Consider the following 19,426-nt stretch of genomic DNA (forward strand, 5'->3'; position numbering starts at 1 on the left):
GTCATAGATTATAGATTATAGATTATAGATTATAGATGTCCTATATGGTCATGCTTCTCTCTGGTCAACATCTCTACCCCTCCCCTCCTCCTCCCCAAGCTCTCCAGCCCCCTTGAGCTTGCCCTGTCCAGGCTGAACACATCTGAATACGCTCTGATCGCCTCCTGCAGTGTCCTTAGATTGCCCCTGCTCTGTACACTCTGAGTGGCCCAGGAGGCACACAGGCTTGTGCTGGAATGAGCCCTCTGCTGGTCATCAGGGATGTAGAATGTGGGATACAGCATCCATTGCTAGAAAGGTTTTCATATGCCTAGCTGAAAGACTGAATTTCATTCCTCAGCTTTCCTTCCCTCTGCCCATTCTCTCTACGAAGGCGGCTGCTCTTGATGCCTCCTGTCAGTGGGCTCATACAGTGGCTAACCTTTCATGACTGGCTGATCTCATCTAGTATGCTGCCTCTGTGTTTATCCCTGTTGAATTGTAGCTGTTCCTCACTTTCCAGATGAATGCGTTCAATGTTCAAACCACCATCTGCCTATATATTCCTCCTCCAAAGACCATTGAGTTGACCCCATCTTTCAGCTACTTTGATTAGCACTTCTGTAAACATGGGTGTGCACAATTGTGTGTGTGTGCTGGCATGCACACACACACCACACACACCTGTATATCTCTTCCTTACATTCTTTAGGACTGCTAGATTCTGCAACAATTGTAATCCAATCTAAGCCCTGTGGCTACAGAACCTAAGAATGAACATTAAAAGGCTGGAGAGATGGCTCAGCAGTTAAAACTGCTCTTCCAGAAGTCCTGAGTTCAAATCCCAGCAACCACATGGTGGCTTACAACTGTCTGTAATGAAATCAGATGCCCTCTTCTGGTGCGTCTGGAGACAGCTACAGTGTACTCATATATAATAAATAATAATAATAATAATAATAATAATAATTCCATTTTTAAAAAGGCCATTAAATAGCTTCTCAATTCTGAGGTCTTTTGTAAGTTTATGAGCATTTTCCTGATAGGAAGAGTTCTTCATTTGTATCAGGTGCAGGAGAGTCCTTAGTTCAAAGGTCTTCGGAGCCCAGGTGTGGAAGCAGGGACATGACACAGTGAAGCGTGAACATAGCTCCTGCAAAGGGCAGTGATGCTGTTGACAGCTGGGCTCTCTAATCTGCTTCCCAGTGCCCTTAACCACGGTGATCACAGCTGGCATGTCTGGCTCCTGTGTTTGAAGCCTGCTGACCTAGACTGGGGCTTTGGCCACTCACAGGACCATCCTCCACATCCCTTGACACGTCATGCTGGAGGGAATGGTGGGTCCTTCTCTACGTGTGGCAGTGTCTGCTCAGTGTCTCCTGCCTCCTGAAGGACACAAAACTCAACGATAGACTGAAAGGAAGCTTCCATCCTCAGAGCCCTGGGAAGTCAGATGTCTAGTTTTACTTATGAGAATACTTGCTTTCTATTCACCTCAGGACAGTCTGCTTGGAACTGTCTGGGTGTAATGCAGTGATGTGACAGTGTGAATAGAGCCAGTGAGAAGAGAAGGATTACAATTTTTGTTGAGTAATTTTATTATTTTTCTTATATTTTCACCATTTTTGACACTTCTTTTTATGTTCACTGGAATGGTTCTTATTAAAACCCTTTTTAAAAAACTTTTTTATTAAAAAAATATTCACTTATCCCCAGCCTCCAACGTACTCTTCAGGTACAGTGTAGTCCCTATCAAAATTCCAATGGCTTCTTTCCCCCACGAGGCAAGGATTTGCTATTCATTTTGTCCGCTGGCTTCAGAGTCACTCCCTTGCTCTGCCTCCCAAGTGCTCAATGGCATATTCGACAGAAATAGAGAAGCTTTGTAATTCATGCAGCACCACACATAGCCACAAAGAATTGAGTGCACTTTGAGAAAAACCACAAATCTGTAGGGACTTAAAACTAAATGTTGTGATTTTAAACATTATTCCAAGTTCATAGTAGTTAAGTGGTGTGATACCAGTAAAAAGACAGAGGTCCCAACAAGCGGAGCAGACTGAAAAGCTCAGAAATAAAACATACACATACACACACACACACACACACACACACACACACACACACACACTTTCAGCTAGTCATTAGCAAGGGTGCCAGGAACACTCTGCGAGGAGCTAGTGCTTTAATAAGTGACAGAAAAAAGCTCACAGAATCAAATTAGGTTTTTATCTTATGTCATATTGAAAACCCAACTCAAAATAGACTTAAAAGTAAACAGAATCAATATAATGGAAACTTTTGTTTTGTTTTGTCTTTGATAAAGGGAACTTCTTGTTTATAAAATTAAAATCACATTTTCTCTCTCTTTCTGCTCCTGTCCCTGCCTATCTCTGTGTCTGTCTGTCTGTGTCTGTGTCTGTCTCTGTCTCTCTCTGTGTATATATGTGTGTGTGTGAGAGAGAGAGACAAAGAGAGAGATGTAGACCATGATATCTTGACCTAACAGAGATCTGCCTGTCTCTGCATCCTGGATGCTGAAGATTAAAGATATGTACCAGCATGCCTGGCATTTATTTATTTACTCTCTTATTATTTATTTATTTATCTATTTATTTTATTTATTTATTTATTTATTTATTTATTTATTCTTCTCATTTCTAATTATAGAAATAGAAGAATATGCCATGGAACTGCTGTGTAAGGTAAGAAGCCTCTTCAATAACACCTTCAGCATCATTTCCATCCTGAGATTTTCCCTGACACGAGCTAGGAACACAGGTGTCCATCTAAACCCCAGGAAAGCACAGTGCATAGCCTATGTGTTGACTCTCAGTGAACATGGAGGTGACGCTTCTAAATGACAGCCAGCACGTGGAAAGCACGGTGTGTCTCCCAAATAAAATTAGGCAGCTCGAGGTTGCTGCCCACAGCTGACAAGTGGTAGATCCAGATTTGAAACCTCCTCTACTCCACTCTCTCCACCCCATCCTAAGCATTCTCGGCCACCAGCTCTGTGTGTAAACTATGGCTTCCCTGCCACAGAGAAGCTTCCAGGCATGGCTGTTCTCCTGCCTCAGTTTCTCAGCAGTGACTCTTCTCCTATTCGATATCTTGCTGGGGCCTTCCCACCAAATCCCCAGGAATCCACTCAATGCCCCATCCCACTGCCGCCCACTCATATGGCTTCGCATTTATTTCTATTGGAACCTGTTCCCAGGATGGGTGAGCTGGGTTACTCCAAAGAACCACACTCCTGCATGGGATACCAAGGTCAGAACAAACAAGATGAAGAGAAACATCCCTATCCCCCTGTCTTTTAGGTATCAATAGTCCATCTACTTGTAGGGACTAGCCCAAGAGAACTAATGGTGAGAGAACCCAGACCCCACTATTCAAAGCAGCCCCATCCATAGTAGCTGCAAGTGGAAACAGCTAAGCACCCCCAGGTAATGACTGGGTGGGGTCTATGCCCCAATCCGTGCACTGGAAGGTTGCTCAGCCATCAGAGAAGTGAAGCAGTGGCCCCTGTCCCCGCGTGAGTGAATGTGGAAGCTACCGAGTTAAGCAGAAGCCAGTTACAAAAGCCATACACCATGCACCTCCATTTACAGGGAGTGTCAAAACAGGCAATCCAGAGGGAACCTAGACATGGCTGCCAAGACACAGGGGAAGCAGAACGGAAGTGAAGCTGTTAGGTACAGGGCTTTCCTAAGGCAGTGAGAGTTCTCTGATACTGGATGGTGGTGACAACTGATTATACTAAACCCAGTGAAGTGTGGACTTTAAGAGGGCTAATTATAGATGTGATTTATATTTATAATGCTCCTTTTGAAAACTCACAATAATTTTAATATAAAACTGCATTTTAAAGGCTGAAAATGGTTTTCATATTTAAATATGTTCAAATATGAGGTCAAAGAAAATGGAATTATGACTCATATCACTGCCTGTCTTCAGGTGACTGCGAAGCGTTCCCACCACGATTCCTTAAATACATTGCAAAACCATTTCCCTCAACTACAACTCCTAAAATTGTGTGACAGTTCACCACATGACTCATAGTTTTTCTAAAGCTGGGCTCTCCTTTTATTTAATCTTTATCTTTAATTGACAAGTAATGTGCTCTGTCACGCATAATGAGATGTTTAATATCTACTCTAGAACAGTCACGTCCAGGTAACCGACAGATGCATGACCGCACGTAATCATCATTTTATGGTGACAGTGCATGACATTCACCCGACATCTTTCAAGAATATATCATCACTGATTATAGTCACTTTGCTATACAGTAGGCCCTTGAAACTTATCTACCTCTCTCTGGTATTGTTGTACATACCAGAGAAGTAAGCAGAATCAATATATTGATAGTTCTTTATGTTTTGTTTTATTTTTAATAAAGAGGACTTCTTGTTTATAAAATTAAAATCTCATTTTCGCTGTCTCTCTGTCCATCCTTCTCATGTCCACCGCCTCAGTCTGTTAGCCATTCTTCCATACTACCTCATAGATAACTGTTCTAGACCTCATAAGAATGAGCCCCCTCTCTGTCTCTCAGCTTATTTTACCATCACTTTCTCCATGTTGCTACAAATAAGTTGGTTTCACTCTTTTGTGTGTGACTAGTATCCCTTTGTGTATGTTCCCTTAATGTTCTGCATCTTTCATCAACTGATGGACACTTGGGTTGACGCCAGCTTTTGGCTCCTGTAAAAATGCTGCAGCAAACATAAGTGATTTTTATTTTAGGATGGGAGCCTTTTTTCTGCCCATAGGCCTCCTGTATATTCACAGCCTTGGGACTGCACATTGAGAATGCTGGATGAAACACAGCAATAATATCTTTGAAAGTTGACTGGCATTTGGAGATGTGTCTACACCCAGCCGGTTCTTTTACTGTGTGTGGCTTTTGGTGTGGGAGTTTAACCTTTGCAGGTTAGGCTCTTGAGTACAAGACATAGTGAATGGCCGGGGCTGTGTGTTTTGCAAGTTTCCTAGTATCCAAGTGTCATTCTCAGCTTGTGGAGACTGGAGAAGACACTGACCTCACTCTGACCTCTATGATGAACTAGAATGTGGAAAGGGGCTTTTGTGTGCTTTCAGCAGGGTGTGTCACTGCTGGAGATTTCTTGGGGTCTGTTGAGTTCCTAGAAGCAATGGCAGAATATGAAGGGAGGATGTTTGTGTGTGCTTCCCCAGGAGAGAACCCATGGTTTCTATCAGAGACTGCAAGAGGTCTCAGGAGACAGAGGGGCCACTGTAGTTCAGGAAGGGATAGGGGCTCCGCATGACATGAGGTCCCCTGGGGCTTGTGCTATGGCAGAAGCTTCTCTCCATCTTGCCTGTCTGATGTCGTGTCCTTGTGCTTTCTTAAGGAGATGGTGACATTCCTGGATAAGCTGGTGAGTCATTCCTTCAGGATGATCTCGCTGGAGAATTCCGTGTGAATCTTGGTAATGAAAGGAGAGCTGAGTGCCCTGGAGGTGGTGCCCAGGAGTCACTGTTGGTGGCTATGAGCAGAGAGGACCAGGAGAGGGGAGGCATAGGCTTTAGGTGGTGGTGGCGGTGGTGGTGAGAATCTGTCAGGAAGAGAATCTGTCCCAAAACTAAGATAGCCAAGGGTGAGGTTGGAGTAGGTCTTTTTTGCTATCCATTCAAGAAAAGGAGGGTAAATCCCTTTGTTAACTTCCATCTAGAGAGGAACTTTGAGCATCAGGGAAAGATGTAAGGGAACAATTTTAAAGCTTTTATTCCACAAGTCATAAAAACTTGAGTCCCTTCTGACAAATCACAGATCATTATGCCATGATGACATTGTTGGGAGTGGCAAATTCAGTCACGGGAATGAAAGCCAGCGACCATGGTAATCTGCAGAGTGCGTGTGCTATTCCTCAGACTGCTCTGCCATGTGCTCTGCCTCACAGCATTAGGCTGGCATGGAATGCAAACACTGCAGGCTGGTCTGGAGAGAACGAATGTTCTAGGCCAGTCGCAATGGAGGGAGAGAACAGGGAGCCATGGAGCAGCGAGGCCTAAGCTTGCTAACTGGATATGGGATGGAGAGGCTGACTATCTCCACTCCATGGGATGGAGTCTGGAAGTGGAGTGTGTGTGTGTATGTGTGTATGTGTGTGCAGAGATGGAAGAGTGGAGGGAGGATGTATAAGAGGTGGAGTTAAGAATGGTGTGTGCCTTTGGGGGACTCCTGGGGGTTCCTGTTGGTGTCACTGGGCTAGTCAAGGAGAGCCTTTGGCCCTTCCCTCCCCATCCCCATCTGTCTTCATCATGTCTCTCTGGTTTCTCTAGGGAATCCCTCAGGCAGTGTTCATTGGCCATGACTGGGCTGGTGTGCTGGTGTGGAACATGGCTCTCTTCCACCCTGAGAGAGTGAGGTAAGTAGTCAGGTGCACTGGGATTTACCAGGCTGGACTTAAGAGTCCCCCAAGAACTGCTCTGTCTAGACAACAGTATGTCATAGGAAAGGTAAACACAATAAGCTACTGAGCTCCTAGGAACGGCCTCTGACCTAATGATTGACAAGGTACAAGTAATTCAGAGCCAGAGTGCCTTGTGGGAGCTCAGGGCTGATTGAGTGGGTGGATAAAAAGGTGATAGAGGGTTCATAGAGTCACATCATTAAGCAGCAGAAGAGTTCACCCAGGTCAAATTTTAGAAAATGTGGCCTTTAAGTGGGCACTGTGGCACATGTGTGTAACCCCAGCACTTAGGAGGCTGAAGCAGGAGGATTGTGAGTTCAAGGTTACCACAGGTTACAGGGGGTGGGGGAAGGACAGGACACAATTCTATCCAAGACTGAGTGACAAATCATGTCACCTCCTGGGCCTTGGTTTCTTCAACTACAAAGCTACAACTGGAACTTGTAGCTAGACCCACATCCTGAAACACTGTGCAGTGTGTAATTCCCATGACATGGCGTGGTCACCACCACAGCATCCATGGCCAGTATTCTCAAGGCTCTGGGAGCTTTTGGATGGCCTGGACCCTAGCAGGTGAAGTGGACCTCGTGGCCACCCGCAGCTGAGCTGGGAAACTGCAGTTAGTGCCTCTGTCTCTGTGGCCACAGCTAATAGTCACTCTTCACATGGTTAGGTTTTGAAGAACAGAACCAAAGAGGGCTTTATTCGGTCAGCCATAGCCCTCTTCACATGGTGGAGTTACATCAAAGACTGAAATGAACCAGGCATTTCCTAAAACATATACATCGGCCTTCTTCCCCCCCCCCCCTCTCTCTCTCTCTCTCTCTCTCTCTCTCTCTCTCTCTCTCGTATTCCCTTGAGACAGGGTGTCTCCCTAAACCCTGGGTTTTTTGGTTAGGCTAGATGGGAAGTTCTCTCAGGATCTGCCTCTTTCTTCTCCCACAGTGGAAGAGATGGCAGGCACCTGTAGCCATGCCTGGCTTTTTACATGGCGACTGGAGATTTGAATTCACATTCTCAGGTCCTCGCGTTTGTAAAGCAAGTGCTTTGACCCACTGAGTTACCTCTCCTGATCCCTCGTAAAACACCTATAAGATAAATACTACTACTACTACTACTACTACTACTACTACTACTACTACCACTGCTCACACACACATACACACACACACACACACACACACACACACACACACATTCCTTCCATCTTTATCCTGTTTTGTTTAGACTGAAAATACAAGTTTGGTTCTTAAAGATTCAATTCACCAAAAAGTTATAGTTTAAGCATATTCCAATGCTGTTGAAAATAAAACCAGTGGAAATATCCATGAGCAAGACATGTAGTTTAAAGATAGACAGATAATGTTGTTTTACTCAATTTAATCTCTTCCCAGCAAAAATTTGGAACATTTTACTGGCCAAAAGGAGGTTTTTGCCCAAATGGCATACTTGAGTGAGGCATCCCAGCATGCCCTGGTCTCCAGTTCCTCCTGTGTTCTTCCTAGCCCTTATTTCTGTAGCAATTGCTTCCTAACACTCCCAGAAAGCTGTGTGTGTGTGTGTGTGTCCACATATGTGTACATCTGTCTAAGGCAGGTAGGTTTTTATTGCAATAGTTGCAATTGAGTGGGGGAAACCCACTAGGTTAGGAATCAGAGTTCTAATGCCACTCTCCCATCCACTGCCGGAATGAGACTTGGTGTGTATAATTTTCCCACTTGAGCAATGCTTTTGACCTGAAATGCTCTTTCTCAGCCACGTCTGTCTCCTCAACAGGCTCGTTATTTTGATGTTGCTTATTCCCGCAGGGCCGTGGCCAGTTTGAACACTCCGTTTATGCCACCAAATCCTGATGTGTCTCCCATGAAAGTTATCCAGTCTATCCCAGTTTTCAATTATCAGCTGTACTTTCAAGAACCAGTAAGTGTGGGACACCAGGAGTGATGATGTCAGTGTTGTTGCCTTCCTCTTCCTCCTTCTCTTCTGCTCCTCCCTCCCTCCCTTCTCCTTCCCCCTTCCCTGTCTCTTTCAGCTTATCCCTGCCTCTTAAATATTCTGAAGCATTAGGTAGAAATGACGTAAACAGGATCAGGCATACTGACCACAGATCCAGTGGGTTCTTTGTGAGTAGGTGAACATTTCTCTGTCTGTCTGGGTGGCCCCAGGCTGAGGAGCAGGGGACAGTGCCAGGCTGGCTCCTGCTGCTTCTGTGATGTGGAGCAGGGTGCTAAGTGGCCACTTGAAGCTGCTGTTCTTGGCTCTTGCTAGGAACCTTGCACTGACCACTGAGCCTTGTGAAATGGCACCAACTCCCAAAGAGCCCCACAGCAGGCGTGTTGTGGTTGAGTGTGGGGTTGTTCTATGTATTAGCCCAAGTTCCATGAAGATGCCTTTCAAAGACAGCCCCGGACTGTGGTCATCCCTGTGATGGGTTCTGATACTACAGTGGACAGGGACTTTCTGAGAACACCAGGAGTTGCCTGATCAGAAATAACAAGAGTCCATCCCCAGTGCACTCTAACCAATGAACTGCACAGCCCAGCACCAGCTAAGCTGTACTGTGGCAAGACTTCTGAACCCAGCAGGCACTTTGCTTGCCACTTCCTTGGGTTAGCAAGTCTGGAGTTCTCCCAGAAGCCATGCTTCCCTCAGGAATCCCCACCTCCTCCAGAAGCTCTGCTTCCTTCCACCACCACCAAACAGCTCTGCCTCCTTGATCCCACACTGCGCTGTGTGTGATCCTGGTTCACCTTGAGGGCCAGAGCTCACTCGGCTCTTGCAGCATTGGTGGGTGGCCCTGGGGTACAGTAGGACCAATGCTCTCAGAAAGGAGGATCCCACAGCCACAGGCAGAAAGCCATGTGGTGACCATGGTCCTGAGCCCTTGGACACTTGAAGCGGTCATCTTGTTTGGTTGTGTACATTGTGCCCCTTGAGGTAGGATGACTCTGGATCTGTGCCCTTGCAGGGAAGAGGTGGGGACGTTAATCATCCTCTCCATGCTGAATTTGCAGTTGGAGATTTTTTTTTTATCAAAGTCTTGTTGGCTTGTTGATTTCGAGCCCACTCGTTTGTAGGATGCAGTTACGATGGAGAATCAATGGCCGCCTTCTGCAAGGTGATGAATGCCGGGCAGGAAATAGCAGCAGAAGGCTGCAGATCCAGTGATGGATGAGAGCCTGCCCGGCCTGTGAGTCGGCCACCATCAGGATTCTTATTTATTGTGAGCCGACCTCACCCCAGAGGCAGCTGCTGTTGAAAAGCATATGTCAGTGTCAGGGATCTCGAGACCTCCACAGAGCTCTGATACGGTGCTTAGAAGAATAAGCAAATGCCAAGAGTTTATGAGACTCAGAGAACCCATGAGGAATTAGTTCTGCCCACCCAGAGGAAAGTCCATCATGCCAACAGGGAGAGGGTATAAAGGTCGGGGCCAGAACAGGAGAAGATAAGCGGCCTTGTGTTCTTGGATATGTAGGGAAAGGGGCCAGATGTCTGAGAAAGGATATGTTTGGTATGGATATGTTTGAGAAAGGGGGCGTCTTCACAGGGGGGTTGGAATGGTTGATTTTGTTTTCTTAGGTGACAGTCTCAACTCTCAGTCAAACGGAAATAGAAACCAGGGCCTGGAGTGAGGTTCTCTTTTCTCTTCCTCGTTCCCTTCGTTTTCTAGGTCTCATCCTGCCTCAGGCTGCTCCCCAACCCCACACACACCTCGCTTTGCTTCATCCTTACTTTTTCTTCCTATTGACGAAGCAAGGTATTCGTGGGTGTTCAGGAAAGGCTCAATGGATGGAAAACAGGGCAGGTAGGAGTGGAAATATGGAAGGAATATGAGTCAGATGTTGACTCCAGCCAGGTTTTCAAAATCTTTTTTTGGTGTGTCCCTGTGTATCTGGTGAGAAGTTCACCTCCTTTTTCATGTATCAGCAAAGTGGAAAAATTCCTTTAGCCACAGGAGTGCGCTTGCTATTGGTCCTGTTTTGTGCTAGTGTTATTCCTGGGCAGCTGTGGGAGCTGTATGGCGTCATCAGCTGTGGCCAATATTGACTAGTGCTCTCTATGCCTCTGTGTCCCGTTCAGACCTTTGGCTTCTGTTCTGCATAAACTCTAGACTTCATGTTTGGCTGAAGCTCATGAGTATATGGAGGAAAAGACGCCTATGTATGCAAGGTGGTATGTGACCTTCTCTGTACTGGGCAAGTACTATCATATGTGTCTGGGGTGTGGGTCCACTGGAGGATGTTGGTAAATGAAGTCTGGCCCTTTGGAGTTGCCAAAGACCTGCATTCTAAACGCCTCACCAGGTGAGAAGATGCTCCCAAGGCCAAGCCTGAAGCCATAACACCCATAATTAAATCTCCAATGAATTACTGAGGATTTAGCAAAAGTTACAGTCTCTTGCCCACAAAAGGTCATGCACACTACCTAGTTCTGTAGCAATTCCAAGATGTTCTAGAATTTCTGAAGGCTGCTGTCTTAGTTGGGGTTTGACTGCTGTGAACAGATACCATGACCAAGGCAACTCTTATAAGGACAACATTGAATTGGGACTGGCTTGCAGGTTTAGAGGTTCAGTCCATTATCATCAAGAAGGAGGCATGGCAGCATCCAGGCAGGCAGGCTGCAGGAGTTGCTGAGACTTCTACCTCTTTATCTGAAGGCTGTTAGGAGAAGACTGGCTTCCAGGCAACTAGGATGAGTGGCTTAAAGCACACGCCCACAATGATATACTTCCTCCAACAAGGCCACACCTCCAAATAGTGCCACTCCCTGGGCCATGCATATTCAAACCACCACAGCTACCCTAAGTATACCCAGGAGTTTTGTTAGGAGCCCCCCCCCCCCCTTATCTCATTGGCCTGGGGCTTGTTTGCTTAAATTAGGCTGGCTAGTATCAAGTTCTAGAGACCTTGCAATAGCTGGGCTTGCAGAACTGTGTTGTTTCATTCAACTTCACATGGGTACTAGACTTCAAACTCTGGTCCCCACTCTTGTAGTACAAGTACTTACCAACTGGCCTGTCTCTCGAGTCCTCCTGTGGGAGAGGCATTTCACGTTCAAGGTGCAGTGCTTACCACGGTACTCATCCTCTAGGTCAGCAAGGCCGTGCATCCCAGCTCTTTCCTCACGCCAGAATACCCTTCTCCATCTGCGCAGCCAAGTCCTGCTCAAAGTCCAGCTCCAGTGTTCCCTCCCTCCCTCAGTAAAAACAAGCTGTTGTCTTTTAGGCAATCGGGGTCCACTGTCACTTGCTTTATGGTCCTTGCAGCTTATTCGTGAGGTATTTGCCGCCTGCCCAACTCCCCCATGAACTCTTTAGTACATCATGAAATTAAACAGTATTTACAAGATGAATTAGTGAATATGAACACTTGCCAAGAAATAACAGACATAATTTTTCTGATATTTGACTATATTTGCAATGGACAACCCCTCTACCACATTGCAGGAGTATCTCTGTTTTGCCATAAATAAGCTCATAATTATGTGTGTTAAATTTAAAAGGATGATGCAGGGGAGAAGTAAGTAGAAGAGACGTTAGGAGTTGTGCACCTCCGTGCTCCCTCTAGCTACTCGGTCCTCATTCCTGCAGCCTGGCACAAGCCACTTGAGAGTGTGTCGTAGCCTATAATAGACAAGCAATTATCTGTAATAACACTCTCACGAGACAGAAGAACCTGGCAATTTATCACCACCAAGGATATGTGTCCCAGCTCCTAACAAAGGAAATCTGATGCCCTGTCCTTAGGAAGATAGCCCTGAGAGCATTCTAAAAGTCTGTAACGATTTTGGACCAAATTGAAGAAGATGGTTGAAGTTCCTACAGTCAGTTGATAAGTATCAAAGGAAGCTGGGAACAGAGTTGTCTCACTACTTGCATTCTCAGAGCCTGGCCACCACCTTAAATCTGTATCAGCCTCTTTGATTACTGCAAGGCATACCTCATAATAGCACTCTGGGTGTTAGCCATAGACCCACCTCCCTGGAAGCACTCCTGTTAGCATCTTATGTTCTAGCATACATATCACAATAAAATAATGTAATATGAAGGAATATAATTCTAATAAAACATTAAATGGGCTAGATAGGACAGAAGTTAAGCCCTCCTGGTCTTTGGTCAGATGGGAGAGGGCCACAGTTCCCATGGCATCGTGAAGGGATCTTTAATTTTGCTTTCTTGACTGTTTCAGGGAGTGGCTGAGGCTGAACTGGAGAAGAACATGAGTCGAACTTTCAAAAGCTTCTTCCGAGCCAGTGATGAGATGGTGAGAGGTGGGAGATGGGGTGTGTGTGTGTGTGTGTGTGTGTGTTTTATAATTTTGGTTTGCGAGCTTATTTTTAGTGACATTTAAGCTGTACTAGCCTGTTTGTTTGGACTTCGGACCAGCTCTCTTGGGTGGTTCTCTTGGTTTGTTGTATTTTCTGCTAGCAGGACCAACCCAGGCTCGCTTCTTTGCTTCACACCACAGGAGTTTCCAGATCACACGAACTGTGTAAATTCAAAGTCATGTATCCACAGAGGCAGGCCTCTGATGGGATCATGTGGACACCTTTTGGTTTGCTCTTAGTGCTAAGCTGAAACAAATGGACTTTCCGTCTGCCTGCTGTGGGCGGGCCTTTCCGTTTTATCTTCTCATGGATACTTCTGCACATGAGAAGCCCTGGGTTGTCAGATTTTCTCTGCAGCAGGACAGGGAGCTGCTTGTTCTAATTCCTCTACCTTCTGTAAGTCTGAGCTCTTGCTCCCAATGTCTAATGAGCCATTACTCAGATCTGCAAGTGCCTGCAGTAGCTGTGGATGAGAGGTTCAGCCCCACCTTCTCTGTCCCTGAGAGGCCCCTTTGCTGCCTTTCAGGTTTATCCTGTGTTATAGCATGGCCCCGCTTGCTGTTTTACTTACTATGATTTCAGTTATTCTTGGATAACCATGATCCAATAATATCAAAGGGCGAATTCTACAAGGAAAGTATAAGTTATAAATCGTGTGCCACATTGAGAAGTATAACGAAATCTCTCATCATCCCACTGATGTGAATCTGCTCTGTGTCACGGGAGGAGGGGTTAGAATGGGAGGGGTGTCTGTAATTAATTATTCTATTTTTAGTATTGGCTGTCATTTTTGATTATCTCATGATAGTGTAGTGCCTCATTTATGAAGCAAACATTATCATAGGTGTCATGTATAGGATATGCCTGGGGCAGTGTCTGGTATTCTGTGTGGTCCTGTGGTTTCTGGCTTCCATCCTCTATATATTTTAACACATATCCCCCACATCAAAGAGTTCTTCTGTGGTCCTTGTGCATGTGAGCTCTTCTGCATTGGGGATTTGAGTCGCCATCTTCTTGTTTTGCCTCACTTATGACATCCTCTCTAATTTATCTTCCCACAGGGTTTCGTTTCAGTGCAAAAAGCCACTGAAATTGGTAAGAGGTGTCCCTGGGAGGGAAGGAACAGCAGGGCCACATCAGCAGAATGCTGTCCCTTCTGCCCCTGAAGAAGCCCTAAGCTTGCCTTGCCGTTCTGAGCTTCAACGTGCCCAACAAAAGTCCCCTGATGGTTAATGGTGTTATCCTAGTCTAGCCCGTAAGGAACTGCGTGCTAACGTCCTAAGATGCTTTGAGGACTTGGACAGAGTATCTGGGGCAGGTCTCTGATGATAGAATTGTAGGGATGCCTTGTGGTTTCCTCTTAGTACTAGACATTCTCGTAAGGACCCCACCCCACCCACGAAGGAGAATTGGCTGCTGCAGCCACCAGTGCAAGGCAGCGTGCACTAGATCCACCTAAATCTCCACTGGCCCTTCCACCCCGACCGAGGTCCTGTTCTGGTCACCGTTCCCACTCGTAAGGACCATCTTGGTCCCCCTGCTGAGTGCATTCCTCCCCGAGGTCCCCACAACCAGCACTGACCCCACAAATGCTTACTTCAGTCCTCCTAGCCATTAATCATTTGTATCTTAATAACAATGGTCACTGACACTTCTATGTCTGTCACTGTGACCTCTCAATTACAACAGGAAGAAATGAGTCTCAGAAGATTTACCTATGTCAAGAGGCCAAGCTAGGACCTGACCCTAGGGGTCTTCTCCTCTGAAGATATCTGTCTCCTTGCCTACCTTCTTTTCTTTTTCAGCCCCTTCCATGTTCTGAGTGCCTGGCTGGGGAGGCCTGGGCTGCGGCGCTGCCCACAGAGAGCTCAGGGTTGTGCAGGGAGGCAGAGCAGCAGTAAAGAAGTGAGACATGAGGTGGGAGGGGGTGCTCCGATAGAACCAGGGCCCAGTGGGCAGGAGCACCAGCTTGGTCTCCTACTCCTTTGACATTTAGCATCAAAGCCCATAGTACCTGGGTCCTTTGTGTCTAGTGTTGTAGAATAAAATAATGTGTTTGTCCCCAGGATACTGAATACTTCAGAAGACAACAAGGCATTCTGTAATGAGAACCCACAGTAGGGCAGACCCCAGCCCTCAGGAACTCAGATGGGCAGACATAAGGCACAGGAAGCCTTCGCTCCAAGTTCAGACAGGGCAACACCAGTGGGGAATGGCAGCTGTAGAGCCATTGACCCACAGCAGGAAAGGACACAGGTGTCTTTTTTGCAGGGGGAATCCTCGTGAATACTCCAGAAGATCCCAAGCTCAGCAAAATTACTACTGAGGAGGAAATCGAGTTTTATGTACAGCAGTTCAAGAAGTCTGGTTTCAGGTCAAAAGAAGGGGACCCCAGACAGGGCGGAGGGCTGGACAGCTGTCGGAGGGTGGAGGTAGTTCCCCAGCACAGCTCCTGTGAGCACCACAGTGACCTGTCGGACTGAATGCTCCAGTGCCAGGAGGCTCGCGACCTGTGGTGTGTGGCTTCCTTTGGGGTATCCAGCTTGTTCTTTCCTGCGTTTATTGGTTTCCCTACAAGGGGAGGTTTTTCATTGATTTGCTGCCATAGCTCCTCTACGAATTGGGACAGCTCTGCATTCTGTCCTCAGAAAAGCAAAACCATGTGACTGAACCCAAATGTGCATGATGTCCTCTCGTTATCTCTCATCCACCATGTCCCTTCTCGCTGAGTTTCCTGGGGCAGAAAGGTGGCTTCTGGCTGCGGATGGATTGCCCCAAGTCTGTCCTCTGGTTCTTATCTTAAAGATGAGGATGACCTTTAGGGTCAGCTTCTGTTTGCCCCCAAATCCTGTCAGAGGCACTAGCCTGGTGAGAGAGAGTGCCGGTACTCGGCCTCTCTGAGGAAGCAGGAGCTGTGGACAGGCAGCATGTCTCTGGGATCCCACTTGTGTGTCCTGCAGTACTCGCTGTCCCTGGCATAGTTGCCTCTGGGTATTGTGGATCACTGTGGACCAACAGTGGCCAAGTCCTGGGTGCTCACCCATGTTACTATCTGATCTTCTCAGAGGTCCTCTGAACTGGTATCGGAACACAGAAAGAAACTGGAAGTGGAACTGTAAGGGGCTGGAACGGAAGGTGAGCACTGTGACCTTCTGTTATACACACACACGCACACACACACACACACACACACACACACACACATACATATGCAGTGCCCTCAGAGGCCAGAAGAGGGCATCAGATGGATAGGAAATAGAGGATAGGAAATAGAGTTACAGATGGTTGGCAGCTGCCATGTGGGTACTGGGAACCAAATCTGTATCCTTGGAATAGAGCTCAGATCTTCCACAAGAACAGCAAATGCTCTTAACCACTAAGCAATCTCTCCAGCTCCTGGGATATCTTTTCAAATCAAAAGGAGTCTTGTCCTTCATCCGAGGATATCTATATTCCTTCCTGGTGTCATTGAATCAAATTTATGAGTTAACTGAAAATCAGAAAAGGTCAGCTCCTTCCTCCATCCTAACACCCCCCTCCACACACACACACACAGCACTGCATTGCTAGATCTAAATTCTGATGAACCATCCCTCAAGAGCTTGGTGGTGGCAGAGGACAGGGCAGGGCAAACATCTTCTCATGGAATGAAGGTAAGGGCTGTTAGTGGCAGGTACCCAAGGCATCCTTCCCTGGGCACAGATGGCATCAGGGTAGCTGAGGACCAGATTCCCTTACTACCTGTTTCCCCCCAGATCCTGGTCCCAGCCCTGATGGTCACAGCTGAGAAGGACATTGTGCTCCGTCCTGAAATGTCCAAGAACATGGAAAAGTGGGTAAGGGCATGACCCTGCACAGTGGGTGTCAGAGTGTCCCTAGAAGAGAACACTTGGCATCCCCATGAGGCGGAGTTGGGGCAGGTAAAGATCTGCCCTGACCCAGCTTCCCTCCCTTTTCCTATAATGGTAAGGTCTGCCTGTCATTCCTCATTCCTGTCCTGGATAACACAGGGGTCCTCCAAAAATGGTCTATGGGGATCATAAAGCATGGGGTCCCCTCCCCGACGGCCTCTGCTGTGCACTGCACTGACCCCATTTAGTCCTGTTAGCCTTCTGCTGCTGATCTTCCTGCATGGGGGTTTCTTTCAGATCCCTTTCCTGAAAAGGGGACACATCGAAGACTGTGGTCACTGGACACAGATAGAGAAGTAAGGAGACCGGGGTCCCTGGGTGAGGAGGGACCTGTGAGTGCTGCGGGCTTACTTCTGCTCAGGTCTGCCAGTCATACTGCCTTGGTGAGGACAGTGGGTCACACAGGTTGATCTGCCCTTTCTTTCCCTTCCAGACCCGCTGAGGTGAACCAGATTCTCATCAAGTGGCTGCAGACTGAAGTCCAGAACCCATCAGTGACCTCCAAGATTTAGCCAGTGGCATGTCCTCTGCTGGGGACACAGTTTAGTTTCCAGAATGTGGCCTGACCCACAACCAGCATCATTCTTTTGCCAGCAGTGATTTTCCTTACATGAAAACGATCGGATCTGATGTAATTTTACGTCGGGAAGAGAGTGTGGGTCTAATTCTTTTGAGGATGACTGTACTATCAACAACGAGATCACACTCCAATAGGAAGGTGTGGGGCAGCCCGGTTTGCACCTTTGCAGCCAAACCCAAGCCTGTTCTTTTTGAGTAACTGTTCAGAGAGTAGGGACCTTCATCCAATAAAACTGAGACCTGGGAGCTGCAGTTGCCTGTGTTCTTGGGAAGCCAGGCAACTGCTTGGAGAGGACACTGCTTTCTGGTGGACAGAAGCCTCACATGGGCCTCCAGGTAGCCTAGAGCAGCTCTGCCTAGAAGCCTTCCTGAAGGATGCTGTGGGTGGTTGGCCCATAATGTTTCTAGTAAGCGTGTACTCGGCTACTGATGCAGACTCAATTTGACCTTGCTCTGGAGTCAGAGGAAGTGAATTTCATCTGTCATGCCACCAGGCTGGAACTGATTTAGCTTTGTTCCTTCTCTACGCCCCTCCTCCTTTCCCTTGTCACATCTAGGGAGACCCAGGGTCTCACTGATCTTGTCTTCTGCAGTTGTCTGCCTTCTGTCAAGCTTTGGAAACCAGAATCGCATAGAAGCGCCCTCCTAACTGCCTACACCACCTGTTGGGTCCTCAAAGATTCACACAGGCTAAACCATGCTCTGAGACCCACCCAGCCTGGCTCACCACCCCCTGACTCCTGTTAATAGTGGCTCTCCAGTTTTTCTATCCTCAGATCTTGCACTCACAACAGGCAGGCTCTCCTGACCCCCCACTCAAATCACGTATGCTCTCTTATCGAGTCTCCCAGCTGCTTCCTTGACCAAGCCCCAGTCTGAATGGTGTGTCCTCTCTCCTTGCTGCCCAAGCTGGGTACATTCACGTGCATTCACGTGTATATATACCCTCATTTCAGATGGAGTCCCTCATTTTTATAACCTGTCTAAAGGAACTTGACCCAGTGGGGACCTCAGCCTTTGGTTCCAATTAATGAGCTCTTTTTACTGAGACTCTCCAGAGACCAGCCTGTATCTGATCTGCTCCTTCCTTGCTGTGAATTGAGGTTGTGTCCTGTACCTAAGTTCCCACAGCTGTAAAGAGAACATCAATAATACCTAACAGTCAGGTGGCGATGGTGATCAATGTGTAATATGTATATCTATATAGCTGTGTGTGTGTGTGTGTGTGTGTGTGTGTGTGTGTGTTATGGTGTTTGATGTGTATGTATAAGTATATATCTAGACTGGGAGATGCATAGAGGGACATCTATAGACAGGTAGTTGTGAGGACCCTAGTTTATGCTAAGACGAGACCTTGGAGGGCTTTAGATTTAGTGACACCAGGATCACCTTCATTCTCCTGGACCATAAAATTGAAGGGCTTATTTACCAAACATGAGACCTGGCAGAATATTTATATGAGACACAAAACAGTGATTTCCTAGCTAGATATATGCAGCTCATTTATAAGGAAGACTGTGAGAAGGTTCCCCTAAACAAGCAGAATGACTCAGAGATTACAGAGCCCAATGAATCAGGCCCATACCATTGCAAAAACAACCAACACACAACCAGGCTTGCAAGGTTGAAGGCCATAAGTGATGCTGGATGGGCAAAGGTTTCCAGGTTATGTAAGAAAATTCCACCATGTCCAGATGATCAGCTCTGGGGAATATTGGGCCACAGTTAAAACTAGCTTTGGCAGCTAGGGGGTTAACTGGGGCAGAGAGCAGTTCAGGTGCCATTTTAAAGTAGATTTGCTTGGAGTCTTTCCAAAGTTATTTTACTATAGGGAAAAGTATTTTTTTAAAAAGATATATTTATATATATGAATGCTCTATCTACATGTACATGGGCATGCCAGAAAAGGGCATCAGATCCTATTATAGATGGTCCTGAGCCACCATGTGGTTGCTGGGAATTGAACTCAGAACCTCTGGAAGAGGTTAAAAGCCAGTGATCTCCAACTGCTGAGCTGAACCATCTCTCCAGCCCCTAAAGTGATAGTCTTATTTTGTTCCTACTGAGGGTGTAAAGAGCCAGTGTAGTCCGATCTATCTATCTATCTATCTATCTATCTATCTATCTATCTATCTATCTATCATCTATCTATCATCTATCTGTCTATCTATCTATCTTGGAAGA

At 46.7% G+C, this 19,426-nt stretch overlaps 1 protein-coding gene across 1 annotated transcript in view; it reads left to right on the top strand.

Moving 5' to 3' along the window:
- Ephx2 (epoxide hydrolase 2) overlaps positions 1–17,486 on the top strand; it is a 37,272-nt gene extending 19,786 nt beyond the window's left edge. Inside the window, exons 9-19 of the mRNA XM_052191152.1 lie at positions 2,650–2,684; positions 5,358–5,384; positions 6,289–6,374; positions 8,228–8,339; positions 12,614–12,688; positions 13,814–13,847; positions 15,024–15,126; positions 15,818–15,887; positions 16,508–16,588; positions 16,901–16,959; positions 17,097–17,486. Coding sequence (XP_052047112.1) covers positions 2,650–2,684; positions 5,358–5,384; positions 6,289–6,374; positions 8,228–8,339; positions 12,614–12,688; positions 13,814–13,847; positions 15,024–15,126; positions 15,818–15,887; positions 16,508–16,588; positions 16,901–16,959; positions 17,097–17,175 — 761 coding nt within the window. The 3' untranslated portion in view covers positions 17,176–17,486. The remainder of the gene's footprint in view (positions 1–2,649; positions 2,685–5,357; positions 5,385–6,288; positions 6,375–8,227; positions 8,340–12,613; positions 12,689–13,813; positions 13,848–15,023; positions 15,127–15,817; positions 15,888–16,507; positions 16,589–16,900; positions 16,960–17,096) is intronic.
- Positions 17,487–19,426: the final 1,940 nt, after the last annotated feature.

Source organism: Apodemus sylvaticus, chromosome 8, assembly GCF_947179515.1.
Source record: "Apodemus sylvaticus chromosome 8, mApoSyl1.1, whole genome shotgun sequence".
Lineage (NCBI taxonomy): Eukaryota > Metazoa > Chordata > Mammalia > Rodentia > Muridae > Apodemus > Apodemus sylvaticus.